This window comes from Capra hircus, chromosome 7, assembly GCF_001704415.2.
Source record: "Capra hircus breed San Clemente chromosome 7, ASM170441v1, whole genome shotgun sequence".
NCBI classification, from domain to species: domain Eukaryota; kingdom Metazoa; phylum Chordata; class Mammalia; order Artiodactyla; family Bovidae; genus Capra; species Capra hircus.
This window is the reverse complement of record NC_030814.1, coordinates 94,887,580-94,910,559: the sequence shown is the minus strand read 5'-3', so window position 1 is coordinate 94,910,559 and position 22,980 is coordinate 94,887,580. Positions and strand designations below refer to the sequence as shown.

General features: G+C 54.2%; 3 protein-coding genes across 7 annotated transcripts in view; 2 read left to right on the top strand and 1 right to left on the bottom strand.

Annotated features, from left to right (window-relative positions):
• Nucleotides 1–3,082, bottom strand: part of ATG4D (autophagy related 4D cysteine peptidase) — a 33,110-nt gene extending 30,028 nt beyond the window's left edge. The window contains exon 1 of the mRNA XM_018051058.1: nucleotides 2,847–3,082. Coding sequence (XP_017906547.1) covers nucleotides 2,847–2,865 — 19 coding nt within the window. The 5' untranslated portion in view covers nucleotides 2,866–3,082. The remainder of the gene's footprint in view (nucleotides 1–2,846) is intronic.
• On the top strand, nucleotides 1,871–9,479 carry S1PR5 (sphingosine-1-phosphate receptor 5). Of its 4 annotated transcripts, none has more exons than XM_018051061.1 (2): nucleotides 1,871–2,227; nucleotides 7,221–9,479. In XM_018051061.1, the coding sequence occupies exon 2, from the start codon at nucleotides 7,239–7,241 to the stop codon at nucleotides 8,433–8,435; it is 1,197 nt and encodes a 398-aa protein (XP_017906550.1). In that variant the 5' UTR covers nucleotides 1,871–2,227; nucleotides 7,221–7,238; the 3' UTR covers nucleotides 8,436–9,479. The 4 variants fall into 4 exon arrangements, with proteins under 4 accessions (XP_017906550.1, XP_017906549.1, XP_017906548.1 ...); XM_018051060.1 differs by lacking the exon at nucleotides 1,871–2,227 and adding an exon at nucleotides 4,829–5,001; XM_018051059.1 differs by lacking the exon at nucleotides 1,871–2,227 and adding an exon at nucleotides 5,042–5,455.
• On the top strand, nucleotides 11,912–22,624 carry KEAP1 (kelch like ECH associated protein 1). Of its 2 annotated transcripts, none has more exons than XM_018051052.1 (6): nucleotides 11,912–12,962; nucleotides 15,008–15,693; nucleotides 18,910–19,595; nucleotides 21,120–21,325; nucleotides 21,552–21,728; nucleotides 21,862–22,624. In XM_018051052.1, exons 2-6 carry the CDS (start codon nucleotides 15,055–15,057, stop codon nucleotides 22,026–22,028), a joined length of 1,875 nt encoding a protein of 624 aa, XP_017906541.1. In that variant the 5' UTR covers nucleotides 11,912–12,962; nucleotides 15,008–15,054; the 3' UTR covers nucleotides 22,029–22,624. The 2 variants fall into 2 exon arrangements, with proteins under 2 accessions (XP_017906541.1, XP_017906540.1); XM_018051051.1 differs by lacking the exon at nucleotides 11,912–12,962 and adding an exon at nucleotides 12,996–13,377.

Below are 22,980 nucleotides of genomic sequence, written 5' to 3'. Positions count from 1 at the left end.
CTGATTTGGGCTTCCTTGGTGGTTCAGACTGTGAAGGATCTGCCTGCAATGAGGGAGATCTGGGTTCAATCCCTGGGTGAGGAAGGTCTCCTGGAGAAGGGAATGGCTATGAACTCCAGTATTCTTGCCTGGAGAATTCCATGGACAGAGGAGCCTGGGGGGCTACAGTCCATGGGGTCACAAAGAATCACAGAGAACTGAGCAACTAACATTTCACTTTCATAGCTGATTTATAATGTTGTGTTAGTTTCAGGTGTATAGCAAAGTGATTCAGTTATATCCATTCTTTTTCAGATTCTCTTCCCATACAGGCTATTACAGAATATTGAGTAGAATTTCCTGTGCTATACAGTAGGTCCTTGTTGATTATCTATTTTATCTATAGTAGTGTGTATATCAGAGAAATCGATGGCACCCCACTCCAGTACTCTTGCCTGGAGAATCCCATGGATGGAGGAGCCTGGTAGGCTGCAGTCCATGGGGTCTTGAAGGGTCGGACACGACTGAGCGACTTCCCTTTCACTTTTCACTTTCATGCATTGGAGAAGGAAATGGCAACCCACTCCAATGTTCTTGCCTGGAGAATCCCAGGGACAGGGGAGCCTGGTGGGCTGCCGTCTATGGGGTCGCACAGAGTCGGACACGACTGAAGCGACTTAGCAGTAGCAGCAGTGTGTATATATTAATCCCAAACTCCTAATTTATCCCCCTCCTTTTCTTGATTAATAATTTTTTTTAATAGCAGTTTTAGTTTCACAGCAAAATTGAGCAGAAAGTACAGAGATCTCCCATATACACCCAGCCCTCCCACCCTAGTCCTCTCCCTCTATGGACATCCCACACAATAGTAGCGTATTTTGAACCACTGGTGAATCTACATGACCCATGAACACATCATTATCACCCAAAGTGCATAGTGGTTGGTTTGTTTTTTTTTTTTGCTGCATCCCACAGCTTGTGGGATCTTACTTTCCTGACTAAGGATTGAAACTATGAGCCCTGCAATGGAAGCTGTTTGTTCTAACCACTGGACCACCAAGGAAGCCCCTCATTATACTTTTCTTAATTGGAATTTTTCTGTCAGAAAGAGTTGTTCCTTCTCCCTCATCTTAAAATAGACTCACTCGTGTATTTAAATCAGTTTGGACTTGTGGTTATTTATTCTTCGGGTTATAATTCAATTCTAATGCTGTCTAGTTTGTTCAAATTGTTCCAGCTTTGGCCAGCAGGAGTTCTTTTCAGGCTGGCTCCTGTCCTTTTTCCTTTTTTATTTTTCCACTTCTGGCTCTAGAAGATGCTCCAGTGTCCTTGTGTATTTTCTCTGCCCTAATCCTAGAAGCAGTCATTTCTCCAAGGAGTCCTGGTTCCTCCTACTGGAAAATGGTATTTAGAAACCAGATCTGGATGCTGAGTGTTCTCATTGCTTCTAGGGTGTCATTGCTTCTGGACACAAGGCAGACAGAGCTAGGAAATCTGTATACACTCAAACCTATATTTATTAAAAAAATTTTTTTATTGGAGTATAGCTGCATTACAATATTGTGTTCATTTCTGCTGTACAGCAAAGTGAATCAGCTCTATGTATCTATCTACTCCTTTTTGGATTTCCTTCCCATTGAGGTCACCACAGAGCATTAAGCAGAGTTCCCTGTGCTATATACAGTAGGCCCTCATTAGTTATCCATTTATACACAGTATCAGTAGTGTATATATGTCAGTCTCAATCTCCCAATTCATCCCACCCACCCTTCCCCTGCCTTGGCATCTGTATGTTTGTTCTCTGCCTCTGTGTCTCTATTTCCACTTTGCAAATAGGTTCATCTCTAACTATTAAACATTTCATAATGATAACCCCATCTAGCACCACATTGCTTATTTGCAACTTCCTCTCCAACAGTATGAAAAGTGGTTGTCAGTATCTACAATCTATGTACTTATTTGTTCAATGCTAGTACATAGCTATTCCCAAATTAAGCTCTACCCTTGCGAGACGCAGACTCACTCACCCGAGTACAGTGTTTCTATACAGTTCAGACAGACATTTGAATGGGAAACCTTGGAGCCAGGCAAGCAAATCTTATAGTTGTGAGGCAGAGTTGGCTCTCTGACCTACAGTTTGAGACACCACCCCCTCCCCTCCTCGCGGAAACATGACTGCTCTGGTCTTTGGTCGTGGGAAAGTTGTCAGCTTGCAGCTCCCTGCAGCCACATTCAAGCCTCAGAACTGGTAGGTGGGAGATAGAGAGAGGTGGGGGAATGGGAAGTCTTACTGCAGCCCTCTGCCTCTCTGGATGGGCAGAGGTGTGAGGGGGCTGTGGAGGCATTTTGCTCTTTTAGAGCCGAGGCTACAGCTCAGGAAGAATGGGTACAGATTGGGTGGAGCAGCCCCTGTGGGTGATGGCCCTGGCAGCAGAACTTGCCAGGCAGGTGTGCCAGCCCAGGCATGCATCAGGCGGGCAGGCTGTGGCAGGGGTGCCCTTCCCTGGGAAGAGACCAGGCATGGGTGGGGGGCAAAGGGTGGGGCGGGCTGGGCTGGTGGTGGTACGTGGGGCGGGTGGGGCCTGAGCTGAACCCCTTCTAATTCCTCCTCGGGGATACAGTGGTGCCCAGTAGCGCCTGTGCGTGCGTGCCGAGTCGCTTCAGTTGTGTCCGACTGTGGACTGCAGCCCACCAGGCTCCTCTGTCCATGGGATTCTCCAGGCAAAGAATACTGGAGTAGGTTGCCATGACTTCCTCCAGGGGATCTTTCCTACCCAGGGATCGAACTCACATCTCTTAAGTCTACCTGCATTGACAGATAGGTTCTTTCCCACTAGTACCCTAGCCAACATTTATTGAACACTCACCTGTGTCTTGAAGCTCCATTCCATCCCTTCTTCCTCAAGGGCATCTCTCAGAGTGGAAACTGTCACCATCCATTTTACAAAAGAGGCCACCAAGGCTCCAAGGAGAGTGTCATTTGTCTGGAGTCCTAGATTACAAAGTAACTGAGCCTGGCTCCAGACTCCAAGCTCTTAATCTTTACTCAATGACTGGGCAGAAGAACAGACAGGGCCCCTGCCTTCCTGGAGCTGGGAGTCCAGGGCAGAGACATACGATGTACCACATGAATCAGTAAATAATGAAGGTCATTTCAGACGGTACCAACTGCAGTGTGAGATTGGGGAGGAGGTGGACACAGACCGGAAGGCCTCTCTGAGGAAGCAACCGCCTGGGAAAGGCTGGGGGCAGGGTGTTCCGGGCACGCTGATCGCCAAGTCCCAAGGTCTTGAAGAGTGTGAGGAACTGGTGTGTGTGTTGAGGGGAGACAGTGGGGCTGGAATGGGAAGAACGGAGATAAAAGAGGGAGAGACTGTGCCAGGCCTTGTGGGCTTTGAAGGCCTGGTATTTTTTGAATTTGGACTTTTACTCTGAGCCACATAGGGAGCCATGGGACCATCTGGACAGAAGAAGGCTGTGATCTTGTGGGATCTCATGCATGAAGTGGCACAAGTTGGGGGTGCTGGGCCGGGGACCGGGGGCCGGAAGCCCCCCTCCACTGTATATAGGGCCCGTGGGAGGTGAGATTGCCACTTGGGAGGTGAGAAGCAGCCACATTCCCACCCTAGGGTGTGGCTTCCCCTTTGCAGAAGGGGGTCATTTATCAAGCACATGGCCCTGACACTTTGGAGAATCTTCAGGGCTCATCCTCGATGGCTTTGTGGGGGAGTCTGGGGGCTCCAGCATTCAAATCTCACCACACTCACCCCACCCAACAACCATCTCGACGCCCCCCAACTCTGGCTTCCCTGGCTGCACTGCCCCAGTGCCTGATCTGTTGGAGCAGACAAAGAGGAGAGAAGTCACTCAGTCCTGCTGACTCTCAGCGACCCCATGGACTGCACCTACCAGGCTCCTCCATCCATGGGATTTTCCAGGCAAGAGTACTGGAGTGGGTTGCCATTTCCTTCCCCAGGGGATCTTCCCAACCCAGGTTTCCAGCGTTGCAGGCAGACGCTTTACCGTCTGACCCACCAGGGAAGGAGCAGGGAAGAGTGGTTCTATTTGGAGCCACTGGGATCCCTAAGAGGCGACAAGAGGATGCAACCTAGCCTGGGTGCCCCAAGGGGTCTCTCTCCCCCTCTCTCCCATCTGACCCATCTGATCTATCCGCTGATCCTCTCTGGGCCGCCCTCACCCCACCGGAGGCCGAGACCGGCAGAACCTGAGGCAGCCGGTGCAAAGGGCACAGTCCTAGCGAAGGTCGCAGCAGCCAGGCCCCAGCCCCCACTTCCCGGCTGTGGCCTCTGATCGGAGGGAGCTTCCCAGCGTGGAAGCTCCTGGGAAGTGGGGGTGGCGGGTGCGGGGCCAGCTGGGACTGGCCCATTGGAGGAGCTGAGGCCTGGGAGAGGCGTGGGAGAGACACAGACAGAGAAAGACAAAGAAGCGACTGAGAGAGAGACACACACACAGAGACGGGGAGAAACAAAGACGGAGAGACCCCGAGAAATCAGAAGGGAGACACACAGGGAGAAAGTGAGGGAGACATTCATTCATTCACTCACTCACTCCGTGGCTGCTTATTGGGCACGGGCTTGTGTCCAGGCAGTGCCCAGAGCAGACACAAATCTCTGCTACGGTGGGGTTGACTGTCTGGTGGGGACACAGCCCAGAAACCTGATAACCGAGTAAATCACTTTGTCGAGAGTGATAAGGGCAAGAGATACGGGGTGGGGGAAGCGGGACAACCAGGGGGACTTACGAGCCAGATTCTTCTTATCTGGGGAGGAGAAGATTCCCACCAGCATCTTGACCGCGCCTGCCCCTCCCCCACCCGCCCCAAACTCGGGATGGGAGAGGGATAAGGAGGTGGGGCCTGCGCCCGGAAGCCGACGGCTCTATCTGTTGGGGGGGAGGGGAATTGAGGCTACGGCTGCTAAAGACCCTTCTTAATCCGGGTTGCGGGGGTTCCTCCGCCGCCTGGACGTCCTTGGGGTGCAGCCCAGGGTGTTCAATCAGAAGGTAGGTGGGAAAAGGGGAGGGATCAGTGCCCAGAGTACAGAGGGAACCCCTCTATTAGGTGTTGGGGGGACGGGGGGAAAGAAACTCAGGTTGCGGCCGCCCGGGGTGAAGAACCCTCCCCCTGCTCGTGTCTCCGGATCCTCCCACCGCGACGGAGCATCCCTGGGAGGGCCGCCTGGGCCAGGAGCGGGGAGCCGAGGGCTGACCAGTGCCAGTCGGCGCCGAGGGCGCGTTCCGTTGCCGCGGCGGGTGGTACAGGCTGGCAGACACGCGCTGGCAGCCGCGGGCTGGCAGCCCGTACCCCAAGAGGAGGAGGGGGCAACTGCTGGCGATCTCCAGCGCTCTGCCTTAGGGGCCGCCCCCTCGCCTGCCCCCAGCCCCGCCTCCCGAACAGGGGCCGCTCTCTCCGCTCCCGGCCGCGCGACTGTCGAGCGCGCACTACCTGGGCGCAGGGGTGAGTGTCCACCACTGGGTCCTTTCGCGCGCGGGGCTCGTCCCGGCCTGGGGGTGGGGGTTGCCCTGGCCACCACCCTTGTCCCCTTGGCTTGGATTTCTCGGGCCTTTCCCGAAGTCTCTTGGAAGGGGAAAACCTGAGATTTCGGGACTGGGTGCGGGGACCCGGGACGGGAGTGGAAGGCACCCGGAATCCCCCCGCCTAGTCCTTTACCAGCCACACCACTGCAAGTTTCGCTACCTCACTCTTGTCTCCAGGCAAAAGGAGGAGAGGTGGGAGGTACACAGGCTGCGAACCATTGCGCAGTGTCCCCAGAGCAGCGAGTGTGACCCTGGGGTGACCCTCATCTGCGTGTATTTGGTGTCCCCTTCACCCCAGCATGGCTGAGTCCGTGACTTGCTGTGAGTCTGTATTTGCGCCTGGTTCCCTGTGTGCAGCTCAAGCCATCTGGGAGCCATTTGTTTCTGCCCTGTCCAATTAAATCCGTTCCCCTCCCCAGGCCCTTTTTTTCTCGTCTGTTCAGTGGGACTTCCGTGACTGTGTCTCAGTTTCTGCGTGGATGTGTTTGTGTGGAGCATGAAAATCTTTGTGTCTGCTTCTTTGCGAGGTACTTCGTCTGAGCCTCAGTTTCCTCGTCTGTAAACTGGGGTTAAGGGGAGACTGCCCAGGGTATGTTAGCGCGAAGTCACAGTTAGGAGGTATTATTATACTTTAATGACGTGTATGTCCCGAAAGAGTCTATGAGAGGTGAATTCCGTCTGCTGCCCTCAGGCTCTGGCCCTGAAAAATGGGTGGAGTTTTCTTTGCCTTCTCACTGGGGTTTTGCAGCGAATGAAGGGGGGAGTTCGCAGGGAAAAAACCTCTATGCAGCGAGGCGTGTAGATTGTGGGGTTCTGGGTCCCAGGGGGTGGGTGGAGGTTGTGAAATTGTGGCCTGTGAGACTAGGCATAAGATCCTGTCTGTGTGTGGGGGAATTTGTATATATCTTTCAGTGTCCGTGTGTGAATGTACTTCCTTTTTTAAAAATTTTATTTTTGTGCTTTTTTAGAAACTTTTTATTTATTTTTGGCTGTGCTGGGTCTTTGTTGTTGCGTGAGCTTTTCACTACTTGCACCCAGTGGGGACTACTCTCTAGTTGCCCAGCGCGGACTTCTTGCGCGGGTTCTTCTGTTGCAGAACACGGGCTCTAGGGCGCTCGGTTTTCAGTAGTTGCGGTGCGGCGGCTCAATAGCTGTGGCGCACAGGCTCAGTTGCTCTGCGGCCTGTGGGATCCTCCCGGACCAGGGATTGAACCCTTGTCTCCTGCACAGGCAGGCGGTGGATTCTTATCCACTGGACCAGCAGGGAAGACCTGAACGTACTTTCATGGTTCCCTGAGAGGGTGTAACTGCGCATTTTGCCCTCGTTTGTGACTATCTATGCACATGTCCTTGTCAATGCGTCACTGTATTTGTCCCGTTCTCTGTGTGTCTGTTTCTGTTTTTGACTAAGATGGCTGTGGATATCTGTGCCTGTGTATGGATTATTAGTGTCCCTCTCATGTGGGACTCTGTTACCCTGTCCCCTCGTGATATGATTTGTCTCCTTGTGTCGGCCTGTCTCCATGGACACCCCCCTTCTATCCCAAATTCCCTCTGGGCGTGCGTGTAGGGTAGGGAGTAGGGGGTTAGAACCCCTTCCCAGGTCAGGGGCCGCTTATGCCTGCCTTCGCAGGCCGCCGGGGATGGTGCACATGAGGCCTGACATTGCTCCCACCTCTCCGCAGCCTTGGGGCGGGCGGCCCATGGAGCCGGGGCTGCTGCGGCCCGCGCCGGTGAGCGAGGTCATCGTCCAGCATTACAACTACACCGGCAAGCTCCGCGGTGCGCGCTACCAGCCTGGCGCGGGACTGCGTGCAGATGCCGTCGTGTGCCTGGCCGTGTGCGCGCTCATCGTGTTGGAGAACTTAGCCGTGCTGATCGTGCTCGGACGCCACCCGCGCTTCCATGCGCCCATGTTCCTGCTTCTGGGCAGCCTCACGCTGTCCGACCTGCTGGCCGGCGCCGCCTATGCCGCCAACATCCTGCTGTCCGGGCCGCTCACGCTACGTCTGTCGCCCGCGCTCTGGTTCGCCCGTGAAGGCGGCGTCTTCGTGGCGCTCTCCGCGTCCGTGCTGAGCCTTTTGGCCATTGCACTCGAGCGCCTCCTCACCATGGAGCGTCGGGGACCCGCGCCCGCCGCCCGTCGGGGGCGCACGTTGGCGCTGGCGGCCGCCGCGTGGGGCTTGTCTCTGCTCCTCGGACTACTGCCAGCGCTCGGCTGGAATTGTCTGGGCCGTCTGGAGGCCTGCTCCACGGTCCTGCCGCTCTACGCGAAGGCCTACGTGCTCTTCTGCGTGCTCGCCTTCCTCGGCATTCTGGCAGCCATCTGCTCGCTCTACGCGCGGATATACTGCCAGGTGCGCGCCAAGGCGCGGCGCCTCCGGGCGCACCCCGGGACTGGCGAGGGCTCCTCGGTGCGCGCGCGCCACACGCCGCGCTCCTTGGCGCTGTTGCGCACGCTCAGCGTGGTGCTCGTGGCCTTCGTGGCTTGTTGGGGCCCCCTCTTCCTGCTGCTCTTGCTGGACGTGGCGTGCCCGGCGCGCACCTGCCCTGTGCTCCTACAAGCGGACCCCTTCCTGGGCCTGGCCATGGCCAACTCGCTCCTGAACCCCATCATCTACACGTTGACCAACCGCGACCTGCGTCACGGGCTCCTGCGCCTCGTCTGCTGCAACCGGGGCCGCTGCTGCCGAGACGCAGGTGCCTCCCGGCAGTCGGGGAGCGCCCCTGGGGCTTCGGGCGACCTGCATCGCTGGCTACCTCCCGGCCTGGATGGCAGCTCCAGCCGCTCCGAGCGCTCCTCTCCCCAGCGGGACGGGTTAGAGACCAGCTGTTCCACCGGCTGCCCTGGTGCACCCACGGTCGCCGGGACCCTGGTAACCCCGCCAGCTACAGACTGACGCCCTTTGACCGCCATTGCCCTCCCTAAGAGCTCTTTTGCAGACTTTCTTTTTAAATAAAGGAATTTATAGGAAAAAGCAGCCAAAGATGAAGATGGTGGAGGCAGAAAAGACCTAGGAAAATATATTTTATTGACGCTAAACTCCACAGCAATGAACAAAACAGACAAAAATCCCTGCTTTTGTGGAATTGATGTTCTTGTGTCGGACTCAGAGATGATAACGGAGTGAAGAAGTGTGGAGATGATTCCGGTGACAACACAGTGATGCGATGGTGGTCAGGTGATGCCTTTTTGAAGAGGTGGTGACATGTGATGTGGGCTGAGGTGATGATTATCCTGGGAGCTTTTATTTTGGCATGTGGGGGTCTTAGTTCCCTAATCTGGAATGAGCCCACAACCCCTGCAGTGGAAGCAGGGAGTCCTAACTGTGGCCTGCTGGGGAATTCCCTGTCCCGGGACCTTCCAAAGGAAGAGCATTTCAGAACGGGGGAGCAGCAGGTGCAGAGGTCCTAAGGCTAGAATATGCCTGTGTGTTCTCTCAGAAGCAAAGATCTTAGTGCCATTGGCGCAAGGATGGAGAGGCAGACAAGAAACAAAGACAGGAAAATAATGGGGCAGGTAGGGCAAAGCCTTATGGACCCAGGGGAGAAACTTCTGCTCTGAGTGAAGTAGTACTCCTGGAAGCTTCTAGGCAGAGGAAGGACTTAATCAGGCTCAGGTATTTGCACCTACCTCTGCTCTCTGTAGAGGGTGAAACCAGGAGAACTGGGTGATGGTAACTGCCTAGGGGAGTGATGACAAGGACTGGGACGGTATGGATTCTCCACAGACTTGGGAGGGATTGGACAGAATTATTGAGGAATTGGGTGTGGGGAAGAAAGGAGTCAAGGACAAGTGTTCACTTTTAGAGGAGAGGCCAAAGATGGAGCACCCCAAAACTTGACTCCAGGAGACTCAGCCTGTCCCTCTGTGAAACAAGATTTTTTTGGAAAGTGGTATCAGATCCTTCATAAAAGAATAAAAATATAATTGAATAATAAGAGTAATAACAGTTGATTTTACCCTTGGTGGCTCAGCTGTAAAGAATCTGCCTGCAATGTGGGAGACCTGGGTTAGATCCCTGGGTTGGGAAGATACCCTGGAGGAGGGCATGGCAACCCACTCCAGTATTCTTGCTTGGAGAATCCCCATGGACAGAGGAACCTGGCGGGCTGCGGTCCGTGGGATTAAAGAGTCAGAGGTAACTGATTGCCTAAGCACAGTTACTCCCATAGTATTCTAGGCCTGGGACATGCCTTTTTCTCACCTTTCCTACAATCTAGTAAGGCAGGTTTTCTCACTCCCATTTGACAGATGAGGAGAATCCAGGAACTGAGTATTTTGTCCTATTTTCTGAGCCAGGATATTAGCCAAGGAGGTTAGGCATCACCGTTCCGGTTCCAAGAGGTCTCTTAAGCCCAGACCAACACTCCTTTGTTCAAGGGTCTGCATTTTCAGCCAGGGGTGATATTAGGGCCCCGGCTGTGGCCATGAAAGGTTTCAGGTGTCCTGACCACAGTTCCCAGCTGTCTCAGGCTCCCAGCTGTCCCCAGGCACATTCCTAACCTCACTGTGGAGAGGCAGGCTGGAGAGGGGCAGGGTGGGTTTGGGGAAAGGGCCTGGGGCTTCGGGTTCAGATTGTGGTACATCACTTGCCGGGACACAGCGGAACTGCAGGCAGCTGAAAAGTATGTAGTGTGTAGGGGTGGGGGTGAGGGGCACTGACCAGCCAGGGGACCTGAGTTCCCGTGGGCTACACTCACACCGTCCCTGTACGCTGTAAGCACTGAGAAAACCAACCTATTTCCTGGAACATAAACACTCAAGCCTGGGGTCACATGCCAGTGCACTTTGAGAACTGATTCTGATTTCCTACCTGGTTCCAGTATCCCCAGGCTCCTGTGATCTTCCAGGGCAACCTGAGCCACCCCACCCCATTGCTCAGTTGTTTGATGATGGTGTGATAGCAGAAGAGTTATTTACTTGCTCACATTCTACAAAATTCAAAAAGCACCAGTTCCCACTCCTGGATATATACACTTGGGAAACTTGCAGAGCCATTCTGTGGGTAAATGAGCTGAAATGTAAATACATCTTCTCTCTTTTTACACAACTTTAGCATTGCTCTCCACCTTGCTTTGATCGTTTAATAGTATCATCTTGGAAATTGTTGCATGTCTAGATTTTGTACTTTGTTAATTGGAACAGCTTAGGTGCCTTAAACAACCAAAGTTTATTTCTCATAGTTCTGAAGGCTGGAAGTCCAAGATCAAGTCAAGTTCTTCTGGTGAGAACTCTCTTCCTAGCTTATAGACAGCTGCCTTCTGGCTGTGTCCTCACAGGGTGGAGAAAGAGATCTAAGTTCTCTGGTGTTTCTTCTGATAAAGGCACTAATGCCATCATGAGGGTCCCACCCTCATGACCTCATCTAAATCTACCTCCCCAAGCCCCCATCTCCAAATAACATCACTTATTTTTATATGTGGGCTCAGTTGCTCAGTTGTGTCTGACTCTGCAACCCCATGGACTATAGCCTGCCAGGCTCCTCTGTCCCTGGGATTTTCCCAGGAAGAATACTGGAATGGGTTGCCATTTCTTCCTTCAGGAGATTTTCCTGACCCAGGGATCAAACCCTAGTCTCCTGCATTGGTAGGCAGATTCTTTACCACTGTGCCACCTTGGAAGCCCAAATACCATCATTTGTTATGTTAGGGCTTCAATATATGATGGTGGGGAGGGGGCACAGACCATAACATTTTTTTATGTCACTTTATTTTTTAATTGAATAATTGCTTTACAGAGCATTTTTTTCACATTTAAAAATATTGAGGTAAAACATTTACAAAGCTAATGGCTTCTTTTTACTGGCTGCATAGTATTTCATAGCAGAGATTACACCAGGGCCCTAGGAATGCACACATGTTGAGTCCAACATTTGGCATTTAAACACAGTATTGCAATAAACATCTATGTACATACATCCTCCTAAACATGTGCAGGGGTACCCTGGATAAATTACTGCACATGTCACTGCTGGGTCTCAGGGCTTGTAGATGTTAATTTTGAGATATACCAGAGGTTTCCTTTGGCATGTGGAAAAGGGTGTGGGTTTGCTCACAGCCTCAGCCACTCCCCATACAGTATTTGGCAGTTATGCTATGGCACCACCTCTGGAACCACTCAGAACCACAGCTTCGCCACCGCCACCGGCATGGGAGGAGTAGCAAGGAACCCCAGGCCAGCCTTCTTCTGCGTGGGATTAATCCCAAACCCAGAGCAGGGAGGCAGAATCTTCCAAATTCACCCTGGGGGCAGGGGGAATCCTTTCTTAGACCAGTATCTGTTCAGTCTAGAGTTTCATACGGAGGGGCTCTTAAAGAAAAGAGGGAAGAAAAACCCCACATACATTTAAAAGTTAACTTTATATAACAAAGAGCATAAATGGAAAATCAGTATTACTTTCCATGAAAAATAACAATCATTCATATTTATTGAGCGCTAGCATTCTCAATTAGTTCTCCCAATAATCTACCAGGTAGGTGCCTGTATTATTAACATCTATTGCTACGTGGTGTCCAACTCTTTGAGACCCCATGGACTGTAGCCCACCAGGCTCCTCTGTCCATGAGATTTCCCAGGCAATAATACTGGAGTGAGTTGCGATTTCCTTCTCTAGGAGATCTCTTCGATCCAAGGAACGATCCTGTGTCCCCTGCATTGCAGAAGGATTCTTTACCGTTGAGCCACCACGGAAGCCCTGTTAACATTTTAAGAGCAAGGAAATTGAAGCATGGAGCGGTTAAATTATAGGTCCAGCCGCGCAGAGCTAGAGTGGCAGGGCCGGAGTTCGAATTCCCAACTGCGAGCTCCTCGCGCCTCCAGACTGGAGATAAAAAATAAAAACAATGAAAACCCCAATAGGTAGGTAGACAGCTCTGCCTGGATCCTTCGGCCACCTGAACGTGAGGCCTGCATTGTGTGGAGTTAAAAGAAGCGCAGGTTGTGGGAAGCGGACTAGCGCTGAGACGACGAAACCTGGCGGATGGAAGGGACTGCGAAGGGGTGGGGGGACGGGCCTGGTGGGCTTAGCCGTGCGCCCTTGCCCGCCGCCCTATTCCTCGCCCATGGGCGCCGGGCACCTGAGGGAAGGGCGGGGAATCACGACTCCTTCCCCGCCGCGCCCTCTCCGCCCTCTCCCCGCCTCCTTCTCGGGCGTCCCGAGGCTAACCCCCCACTCGACGGCCGCGACCCCGTAGGCCCCGCCGCCCCGGAGCCCAGCCACAGCCCCCCTTCCCCGCCGCCCCGGACAGTGGAAGCGCTCGCGGGTCTTCAACAGCGAAAGTCAGGCGGGAGCCGCCCCCGGGCCAGGCCACGGCCCCTCGGGCTTCCCGGAAGCTCGGTGCGCGGGTGGCACCAACGTGCCCGGAGCCACCGCCGCGCCCGCTGGCATCCCCACCCCGCGGTGAGAGTATCGGAGGCTACGCAGGTGAACGCGCAGGCGGCGGCGGGGAGGAGTATCCGGTGATCCCGGGTGCAGGGAAGCGCTGGGCCTCGAACCCAGGTCTTTGATTCTAGGCGGCTCTGACCACGCGGGCTGGGTGCGCCCAGGGCTGGGTCCTTGGCCCCGCCGCGATTACCGGCACTGCGGACGCCGCTCTGGGGCTGCGCAACTGGGCAACAGCGAGCGTGGGCGGGGAAGGGCGGGGGTGGGGGGAGCGGCCCGCCGCCGTCTCCGCCGCCCGAGGCCCGGGGCCGCGGGGACTTTTATTATGACACGGCCGGCTCCCGGCTCTGCTTAGTCATGGTGACCTGCGCGCGTTCCGCGCCTCCCCCCTGCGAGCTGCGATGGAGGCGCCCGGGCCTGGGCGACGGAGGCGGAGCCCGAGCGCGGCCATGGCGGGGTGAGTGAAGCGGCCCGCGCCCGGGCTGAGGGCACCGAGGGTCTAGAGTGCTCTGCGACCGTGGCCGGGGGCCGGAGCACTGGGCGATGCGGGGCCCGGTCGCCTCGGGGTTTCCCGCGGCTCCGCGGACGGCCAGGAGGGCGCGGCTCGAGTCCGGACCTTTTGTTGGACGGCGCGACCGGCGGGTGATTCCTGGAGCGAGAGGCCCAGGAAGCGTCGCTCGGACGGAATCCCGGGGATCCCGGGGCGTTTGTGGCGGGGGGACCTTGGTCTGTGGCCCGGGGCTTGCGATGGAAAGGCCGCGGCGGGGTCACTTCCTCCCTTCTCTAGGCCTTGGCTGCGCCGGCAGGACATGCGCAGTCCCCCCACTTACCGCTTCTTGTGGGGGGGGGGGTTGGGGGTGGGGTGGGAGAGGGGGAAGTGTCCAGTGCCCAGGGGGCACCGTTGACCGTTTGGCTAAAGACCAAGAGGCAGGCCCGGGCCTCGGCTGGGGAGAGGCGGCCAAGCAGTGTCCAGGGCACCGTGGAAGAGGAGGGTGCTTTGGCAGGCACAGTGGAGTGGGCAGTCAGCCAGCCACAGCTTACTGACCCCTGCTTAGTGCCAGGCCCCAGGCGGACTGCAGGGGAGGCACAGGAGAAGGTGGGCAGGACCCTGACCCACACAGGGCTACCTGCCCTCTGAATCCTGAGGCTCAGGGCCAGAGAGACCCTTCATCCATCAGCCAGCAAGCAAGGGAGCTAATTTCCATTCCTGATAAGTGGTGTGATGGAAATAAAACAGAGAGGAGGTGACTCTGAGTGGAGCCCAGGGAACAATAAGATGAAGAACCTCTTGTAGATCCCCTGCCTTCTCTTTGCTTGAGTTTTTCAAACCCAACTCACACCCTGACCCTCCAGACTCCGCAGGGTTCACTGACATCCTCCCTTCACTAGTGTTTCTCATCACACTCTTCCCTGATTCTCCAGGTCAGCTCTCATTCTGCCTCTGAGTCTTTGCACTCACTGTTCCCTCTGCCTGGAAAGCTAACAACCCCCCCTGCCCCGCCCCCTTCATAAGTTCATCCTTCTAGTCCCAGCTCCAAGACAGGCCTGGACTACCTGATTTTAAATAAACACCTGCACGCTACACTGTCACTTATTTCACTTACAGCCCTTTCCTCCCCAGTGCTGGCTCCAGGGGGACTCAGTGCATGTCTCTCTGGCTCCTTGCTGTGTCCCTGGTGCCTAGAACAGTGCCTGGACATGTCCGAGAAATGTTGATGGGGTGAATGAAGGAATGAGTTGGACATGCTGTGAGAAGGGATTACCCCAGAGAGCTGGAACAGAATGGGCAAAGGGAACAGGTGGACGGGAGCTGACTGTGAAAGGCTTTGCAGGCCGTTGAAGAGTTTGGTTTTACTCTTCATGCCACAGAGAGTGGTCAGGGGGATTCTGAGCAGGGGAGGGGCACCATGGGACCTACGATTTAAGGTGGGCCCTTGGACTGGTGGGGCCATGGGTCAGTTAGGGAGCTCAAATGAACACTGCTTTACCTGGGCTTGGGAAGGAAAAGTGGTCTCCCAGTCACTTTATCTTGGAAAAGAAGGCCTAGCCCCCAGCCCTGTGCCCAGCCCTGTGCTCTCCCCCTCCAGGCCCCTGAGTGCCAGTGGTGGCGTTGTCCCTTGTCACCTGGAACCCCATGCAGCCGGAACCCAGGCCTAGCGGGGCCGGGGCCCATACCCAATTCCTGCCCCTGAGATCACAGCGCCCTGAGGGGGCAGGGGACACGGTGATGTACGCCTCCACCGAGTGCAAGGCCGAGGTGACGCCCTCCCAGCATGGCAACCGCACCTTCAGCTACACCCTGGAGGACCACACCAAGCAGGCCTTTGGCATCATGAATGAACTGCGGCTCAGCCAGCAGCTATGCGATGTGACGCTGCAGGTCAAGTACCAGGACGCGCCTGCTGCCCAGTTCATGGCCCACAAGGTGGTGCTGGCCTCGTCCAGCCCCGTCTTCAAGGCCATGTTCACCAACGGGCTGCGGGAGCAAGGCATGGAGGTGGTGTCCATTGAGGGCATCCACCCAAAGGTCATGGAGCGGCTCATTGAGTTCGCCTACACCGCGTCCATTTCCATGGGGGAGAAGTGTGTGCTCCACGTTATGAACGGCGCTGTCATGTACCAGATCGATAGCGTGGTCCGTGCCTGCAGCGACTTCCTGGTGCAGCAGCTGGATCCCAGCAATGCCATCGGCATTGCCAACTTCGCTGAGCAGATCGGCTGTACGGAGCTGCACCAGCGTGCCCGGGAATACATCTACATGCATTTTGGGGAGGTGAGTGAGGGACGGGGACATGGACCAGGGCTTCAGAGCAGCCTTGGAGGACCAGGGAACAGACAGGTGGTCATCACCATCTCCCCTTGAGAGGTGAAGGATCAAGGCAAGGAGATGGAGAAAAGTAGGGTTGAGCTCCCAGTCTAGATATCTGTGACAAATCTAGAAAACAGCTGAAGAAAGTGAGACTGTCACGGATGTCTGGGCTCCCTGGGGTCAAAGGTGGGGACAGAGGGCAGTGACTCTGACAGCAGTTCCACCGTACGCTGCCCTGAGCAGGGCCTGACGTTCCAGGCAGTCAGTAAATATTTATTGAACACCCGTGACATGCTGTCAACGGCCAGTGTGACCCTTACACTGTGGTGGTTTTCTTTAGTCCACAGAGTATTGTGCTCACACTAATCTTTGTTTCATTTTCATTTTCAAGTGGAGGAAGTTGTGAGTAGAGAACATGAGTGCTTGTTGAGTACTTGGTGTGGGCCAGCCTCTGTTCTAAGTGATTTCCAGCCTTTAAATCTGAGTCTTCCCAGCTGTCGTAGGAGGAGGTATGCTTTGGAGTGCCTTCCTGTTCTTTTTTTCTTTTTTTTTTTGCTACACCACACAGCTTGCAGGATCTTAGTTCCCTGACCAGGGATGGAACCCTGGTCCTGGCAGTGAAAGCCCTGAGTCCCAACCACTGGACCACCAGGGAACTCCCCCCTTCCTGGAAATTTTTAAAATCATCCTCCCGTGGCTGGGACCAGCTAGGTGGACACTACCCTTGGTCTCTATGCCTCTCCTTCTCTACCATCTTGGGGGTTGACCAGATGCCCCAAGAAGCTCTGACGTTAGTCTTAGGACTTATGGCTTCCAGGATGGTGGCCCAAGAACAGGGTTGTCCCACTGACCTGCACAACAGTAGTGTCAGGCGGTTGTCTCGGCTTGGGGTAACAGGAAGCTGGGATCCCGCTGATGTGGGGTGACTGAAATTATTTATATAGACCAGTGCCAGATAAGAAATATTTACCTTAGCAATAACCCTGCTATGAGTTAGCGACTAATATAATCCTCCTTTTACAGAGGAAGAAAACCAAGGCATGGACTGTTTTAGGTTTTTGCCCAAGGTGGTACAATTAGAAGGTAGTGGGCCAACACTGCAACTCAGGCTGCTTTCTTCAAGCCTGAATTTTATTTTCTTTCTAACATATTGTGTTGCTATTTCCTTTGACGGAGAAGGCAATGGCACCCCACTCCAGTATTCTTGCCTGGCAAATCCCATGGACGGAGGAGCCTGGTAGGCTGCAGTCCATGGGGTCGCTGAGAGTTGGACACGACTCAGTGACTTCACTTTCACTTTTCACTTTCATGCATTGGAGAAGGAAATGGCAACCCACTCCAGTGTTCATGCCTGGAGAATCCCAGGGACGGCGGAGCCTGGTGGGCTGCCGTCTATGGGATCACACAGAGTCAGACACGACTGAAGCGACGCAGCAGCAGCAGCATTTCCTTTGAAGTCAGTCTGCTCTTTTGAAAAAATAATTTCATTAAAAGAAGAAAGGGGCAACATTCTTACAGTTCAGATACAAAATGATACAGAATCTAAGAGGTGGCGTTGTTTCTTTTTCTCATTTATGTGCTTACCTGCTATGTGCCTGGCATGTAGTGTTAACTCATTGAATTCTCACACACTGAGAGTTCCGTGCTATTCAAATGCCTGTTTCTTTTCTTTAAATTTTATTTCTTTGTGGCTGTGCTGGGTCTTCGTTGCTGCTGACAGGCTTTCTCTAGTTGCAGTGAGCAGGGCCTTTTCTCTAATTGCGTTGTGCAGGCTCCTCAGTGCGGTGGCTTCTCTTGTGGAGCACGGGCTCTAGAGCAAGAGCTCAAGATTACGGCACATGGGCTTAGTTGCCCCAAGGCATGCGGTATCTTCCCCATCTAGGGATCAAACCTGTGTCCCCTGCATTGGCAGGTGGATTCTTAATCACTGGACCACCAGGGAAGTCCCTCAAATGCCTATTTCACACCTGAGGAAGCTGAGTTAGCAGAGGCAGATTGAGTGTCTTGTCCAAGGTCCTGGCAGGGGCTTGGCAAGGGGCTGGGGGGTGGGTGCCGGGGGCCAGCCCCAGCAGGATCTGGGGTTCCCTCAGGATGGACAGTGTTGGCGAGAGAGAGAGAGAGAGAGAGAGAGAGAGAGAGAGAGAGAGAGAGAGAGACAGGGAAACCAAACTTAGGTGGAACAGGTCTGTAACTTTATTTTTAAAAAGAGCTTTTATACCTTGGGTTGTACATAGAGGGGGATGGAAGATGCAGAGTCATGCAGGGTCAGCAGTTCTGACCCTTATTGAAACCAGGCTTTCTTTCTGCATACCTTTCTATATACAAAGGTCTTATGTGATTTACATCCTCTTCTGGCCTGGAGGCCTGTTAACATTTTATGACCCTTTTTTCTGATAAAGGTTAGTCAACTAGAAAACTTATTTTCTCTAAAAGTGTTTGTTCTAAAGTCCGGCACCACTCTCAGAAAGTACTAAATAAAGTTACATTCCTATGGGACAAAGGTGCAGTGGGTTATAACAGAAAAAATTTATTAACTCAAAGGTCTAATGTTGCTAACACCAAGGCTACTACTTATTTTCCCTACATACCAACTGTATTAACTAGTATACTCCCAGGCACACAATGGGTAAGGGATATGGAAACTTGGCAGCAAGCACTGGCTCAGCAATGAAATCCTTCACCAGCACTCTTCTAATAATTTTTACTCCTCGAAGGGCTCTATGCCTATTAGGACTTTAGAATGTTTAAGTTCCCCTGCCTTTCATGGTTGGGAAATTGTGAATAATCATGTATGTGCGTTAGTTTTAAGAGTATGGATAAACCTGCCACGCAAGTTAGAATGCTAACAGAGAGGTTTGAATTGAAATATTCCTTTCATGCCCAGGAGACTTATCAACTAGAGCCCTAAGTTGATTTTCTCCAGAGAAAGGTGGCCGGGGATAGCCCCTGTTAATGCCAGGCGAGTAAGTGAAAGGCATAATATAGTAAACAGTAGACAGACAGATTTTGTTATCTGGGTAGATGCTCGAGCAGGTCCAGGGAGTCCCTCGAGTCCTGATCCGCCTTGCCTGTCAGGTCTCTCATGACCTTGTCATGGGTGGGATCTCGTGTGCTGGCTCCCGGCAGGTGGGAGTGGAGAGAGACCTGTAAGTCAGCCCATGACACTGTCGCCCTCTGCAGGTGGCCAAGCAAGAGGAATTCTTCAACCTGTCCCACTGCCAGCTGGCAACCCTCATCAGCCGGGATGACCTGAATGTGCGTTGCGAGTCTGAGGTCTTCCACGCCTGCATCAACTGGGTCAAGTATGACTGCGAGCAGCGGCGCTTCTACGTGCAGGCGCTGCTGCGGGCTGTGCGCTGCCACTCGCTCACGCCCCACTTCCTGCAGATGCAGCTGCAGAAGTGTGAGATCCTGCAGTCAGACTCCCGCTGCAAGGACTACCTGGTGAAGATCTTCCAGGAGCTCACCCTGCACAAGCCCACGCAGGTGATGCCCTGCCGGGCGCCCAAGGTGGGCCGCCTCATCTACACGGCCGGTGGCTACTTCCGCCAGTCGCTCAGCTACCTGGAGGCCTATAACCCCAGCGATGGCACCTGGCTCCGGCTGGCAGACCTGCAGGTGCCCCGGAGCGGCCTGGCGGGCTGTGTGGTGGGTGGGCTGCTGTACGCCGTGGGCGGCCGCAACAACTCGCCTGATGGTAACACCGACTCCAGTGCCCTGGACTGCTACAACCCCATGACCAACCAGTGGTCGCCTTGCGCCTCCATGAGCGTACCCCGCAACCGAATTGGGGTGGGCGTCATTGACGGGCATATCTATGCCGTTGGTGGCTCCCATGGCTGTATCCACCACAACAGTGTGGAGAGGTGAGTGGTGGGGGCAGGAGGCGTGGGATCCGGGGGGTTCTGCTGCTCACACGTCCCCCGCCATTGGGATCTGAGGGTTCCTCCTGTCTTTCTTTTAAAATACTTATTTATTTATTTTCGTCTGTGCTGGGTCTTGGTTGTTGCACGCAGGCTTTCTCTAGTTGCTGTGAGCCGGGGCTGCTTTTCGTTGTGGTGCACAGGCTTCTTATTGCAGTGGCTTCTCTTGTGGAGCACAAGCTCTAAGTCCACCAGCTTCCGTAGCTGCAGCCTGTGGGCTCAGTAGTTGTGGCACAGGCTTAGTTGCTCCACGGCACATGGATCTTCCTGATTAAAGACACAGGGATCGAACCCATGTCCCCTGCCGTGGTAGGTGGATTCTTATCCACTGCACCTCCAGGGATGTCTTCCCTCAGTTGTTGAGTGCTTTTCTTTGTGCCTTGCCTTCAGGGAATGGAAGCCTCAACGTGAAGCTAAACTCCTGGGGGATGTTTGGTCATGACCCTGGATGATGTGTCCTGGCCTGGGAACCGTTTACAGGGCCATCACATACCCATACAACGACTGTTAGCAGATTTGGAAGAAGTTCCATCAGTTTGAAACTGTCAGAATGTTAATATGCTAATTTTGTTAAAACATGACACCTGACTGCTATCTATCCACAAATGGTTGTAAGAAACACACATATGAGGTCCGTTAACGTGGAAGGTGCCCCCTTAAATGTGGTGCCCTTGTGCAGTACACAATCTGTGTACAGTACAGCTGTGCATGGTGACCCTGTGTTTGCGTGTGTGCTCACTCAGCGTGTCTGACTCTGTGACCCCATGGACTGTATAGCCCGCCAGGCTCCTCTGTCCATGGGATTTCCTGGGCAAGAATACTGGAGTGGGTTGCCATTTCCTCCTTCAGGGGATCTTCCTGAGCCAGGAACTGAACTGGTGTCTCCTGTGTGTCCTGCATTCATACAACACTTAGCTTAGGCGGTGGTCTGATGGAGCCATTTGAGTCCAGCAGAGGTGCAGGCGACCTTGAGCAGATGGGGGCCATGAACCTCAGTTTCCTTGTCTAGAAAACGGACCTACTGATAACTTGCGTTGTAGGGAATCCTTGTGAGAATTGAAGAGTTCAGGTAAGGGGCTTCCCAGGCGTTGCAGCGGTAAAGAATCCACCTGCCAATGCAGGAGACATGGGTTCTATCCCTGGTCCAGGAAGAGCCCACGTACCTCAGAGCAGCTGTAAGCCAGTGCGCCGCAACTCTTCAGCCAGTGCTGTGGGAGCCGTGGAGCTGAAACTACTGAAGCCCACCTGCTCTAGAGCCCCCGCTCCGCAACTGGAGAAGCCGCCACAGCGAGAAGCCTGCGCACCGCAGCTAGAGAAAAGCCTGTGCAGCCAGGAAGGCCCAGCAAAGCCAAATATAATTATTTTTTAAATTAAAAAGAAAAAACCAACACCGCAGTGGAGTGTCGGTGGGCTCAGTGCCTCAGGTTGGTGGGGGCTGCTGTCGTCATTGCTGCTCTGTTGTGGCAGGTATGAGCCGGAGGGGGACGAGTGGCACTTGGTGGCCCCGATGCTGACACGAAGGATTGGGGTGGGAGTGGCTGTGCTCAACCGTCTGCTCTACGCGGTCGGGGGCTTCGACGGGACAAACCGCCTCAACTCAGCCGAGTGTTACTACCCAGAGAGAAACGAGTGGCGGATGATCACACCCATGAACACCATCCGAAGCGGAGCAGGTGGGAGGGGGCTGCGGGGAGGGGAGCAAGGAGGGGCACCCTCCCCACCCTGGGAGTGACCCTCCTAGAGCTCCTTGCTCTTGGCTTTGTCTCTACAGGGCCCCTCAGGGGAGGGGAGGAAGGGAGACGGGTGACGGGAGAGGGGAGGGTGTCCCCCCAAGAAGGTGATGGCTGGGGCCCCCAAGGCCAGGCCCTGGAGTCATCCTCTCTGTGTCGTCTGGTCTAGGAGTCTGCGTCCTGCACAACTGTATCTATGCTGCGGGGGGCTACGACGGTCAGGACCAGCTCAACAGTGTAGAGCGCTACGACGTGGAGACAGAAACGTGGACGTTCGTAGCCCCCATGAAGCATCGGCGAAGCGCCCTGGGGATCACCGTTCACCAGGGAAGGATCTACGTTCTTGGTGAGGCCTGGGCGGAAAAGCCCACCCAGCCCCTTTCAGTAGGAGGGCTTCACATGCTTCCTTCCTGCCTGCCCGCCCCCAGCCCCCACCCCCTTGGAGTAGTGACCAACCATCCCTCCTGCCCTCCCTGCAGGGGGCTACGACGGTCACACATTCTTGGACAGCGTGGAGTGCTATGACCCAGACACAGACACCTGGAGCGAGGTGACCCGAATGACCTCTGGCCGGAGTGGGGTGGGCGTGGCTGTCACCATGGAACCCTGCCGGAAGCAGATTGACCAGCAGAACTGTACCTGTTGAGCCGCTTCTGTTTCCTGAGCGGAAAAAAAAAAAAAGGTCGGATCCAGACTATTGTCGTTTCTGTACAAAAAAAAAAAAGAAAAACCAGGGACAAATGAAGAGGCTCCACAGTGCAAACCGTGGCCTCCAGAATGGGAGGCTGGGACACCACAGTGTTCCAATCACTACGTGAAAGAAAAGAAGGCTAGAGTGGGAACTCGTGAGCCTGCCAGAGCAGTCCCAGGAATGTCCAACGAGAGCCTGCCCAGGAGGTGGGCGCGGGAAGGACGGGCTCCCCAGAGAGAGGCCCTCCACACCCGCTACCCCAAGACTAGGCCTGGCTCTCCCACCAGCAGCCGCCACCTCCCTGTGGGATGAAAGCAGGTGCTGGGGACAGGCTGCTTTTCATCCCCTGTGTCTTTGTGATTATTTCCTAGAGGCCTGGGAAGAAGCCCACTGAGGCCTTGGGGGAGGAGGCCCCTCCAGAGGTGTGGACCCCAGGGATGGGCCTGTACATAGAAACCACTGGATTTCGCTGCCCGGACAGTCATTTTGTTGATAAATAGGCCTGTAACTTTCAGATGAAAATAAAGAACAAACTAACTAGTGTCTTCCAACTGGGCTCTCAGCCAGAGATCTCAAACCTGTGGGGACAGAAAGGACTTTTCTCCTGACATGCACTCAAAAGTCTTTTGATTTAAGGCTTGGATTGGAAACCAGTTTGTTATCTCGGCCCCGCTGAATTTTGATATGTAGGGCATCTTGCTCCCCACGAGCAAGTCACACAGGGCTCACTTTGTCTGTCACTTTCAACTGCTTTGAAGACAATGACCCAACTCCTTGACACCTCTCTAGGGCTCCCCGAGATTAATTGCACACATGCGCAGTTTATATTTTCACAGTATATATTATATTATTATATTTTCACAGTTTATATTAAGGCAGAAGATCCCCAACATGGGCTTCTCGGATG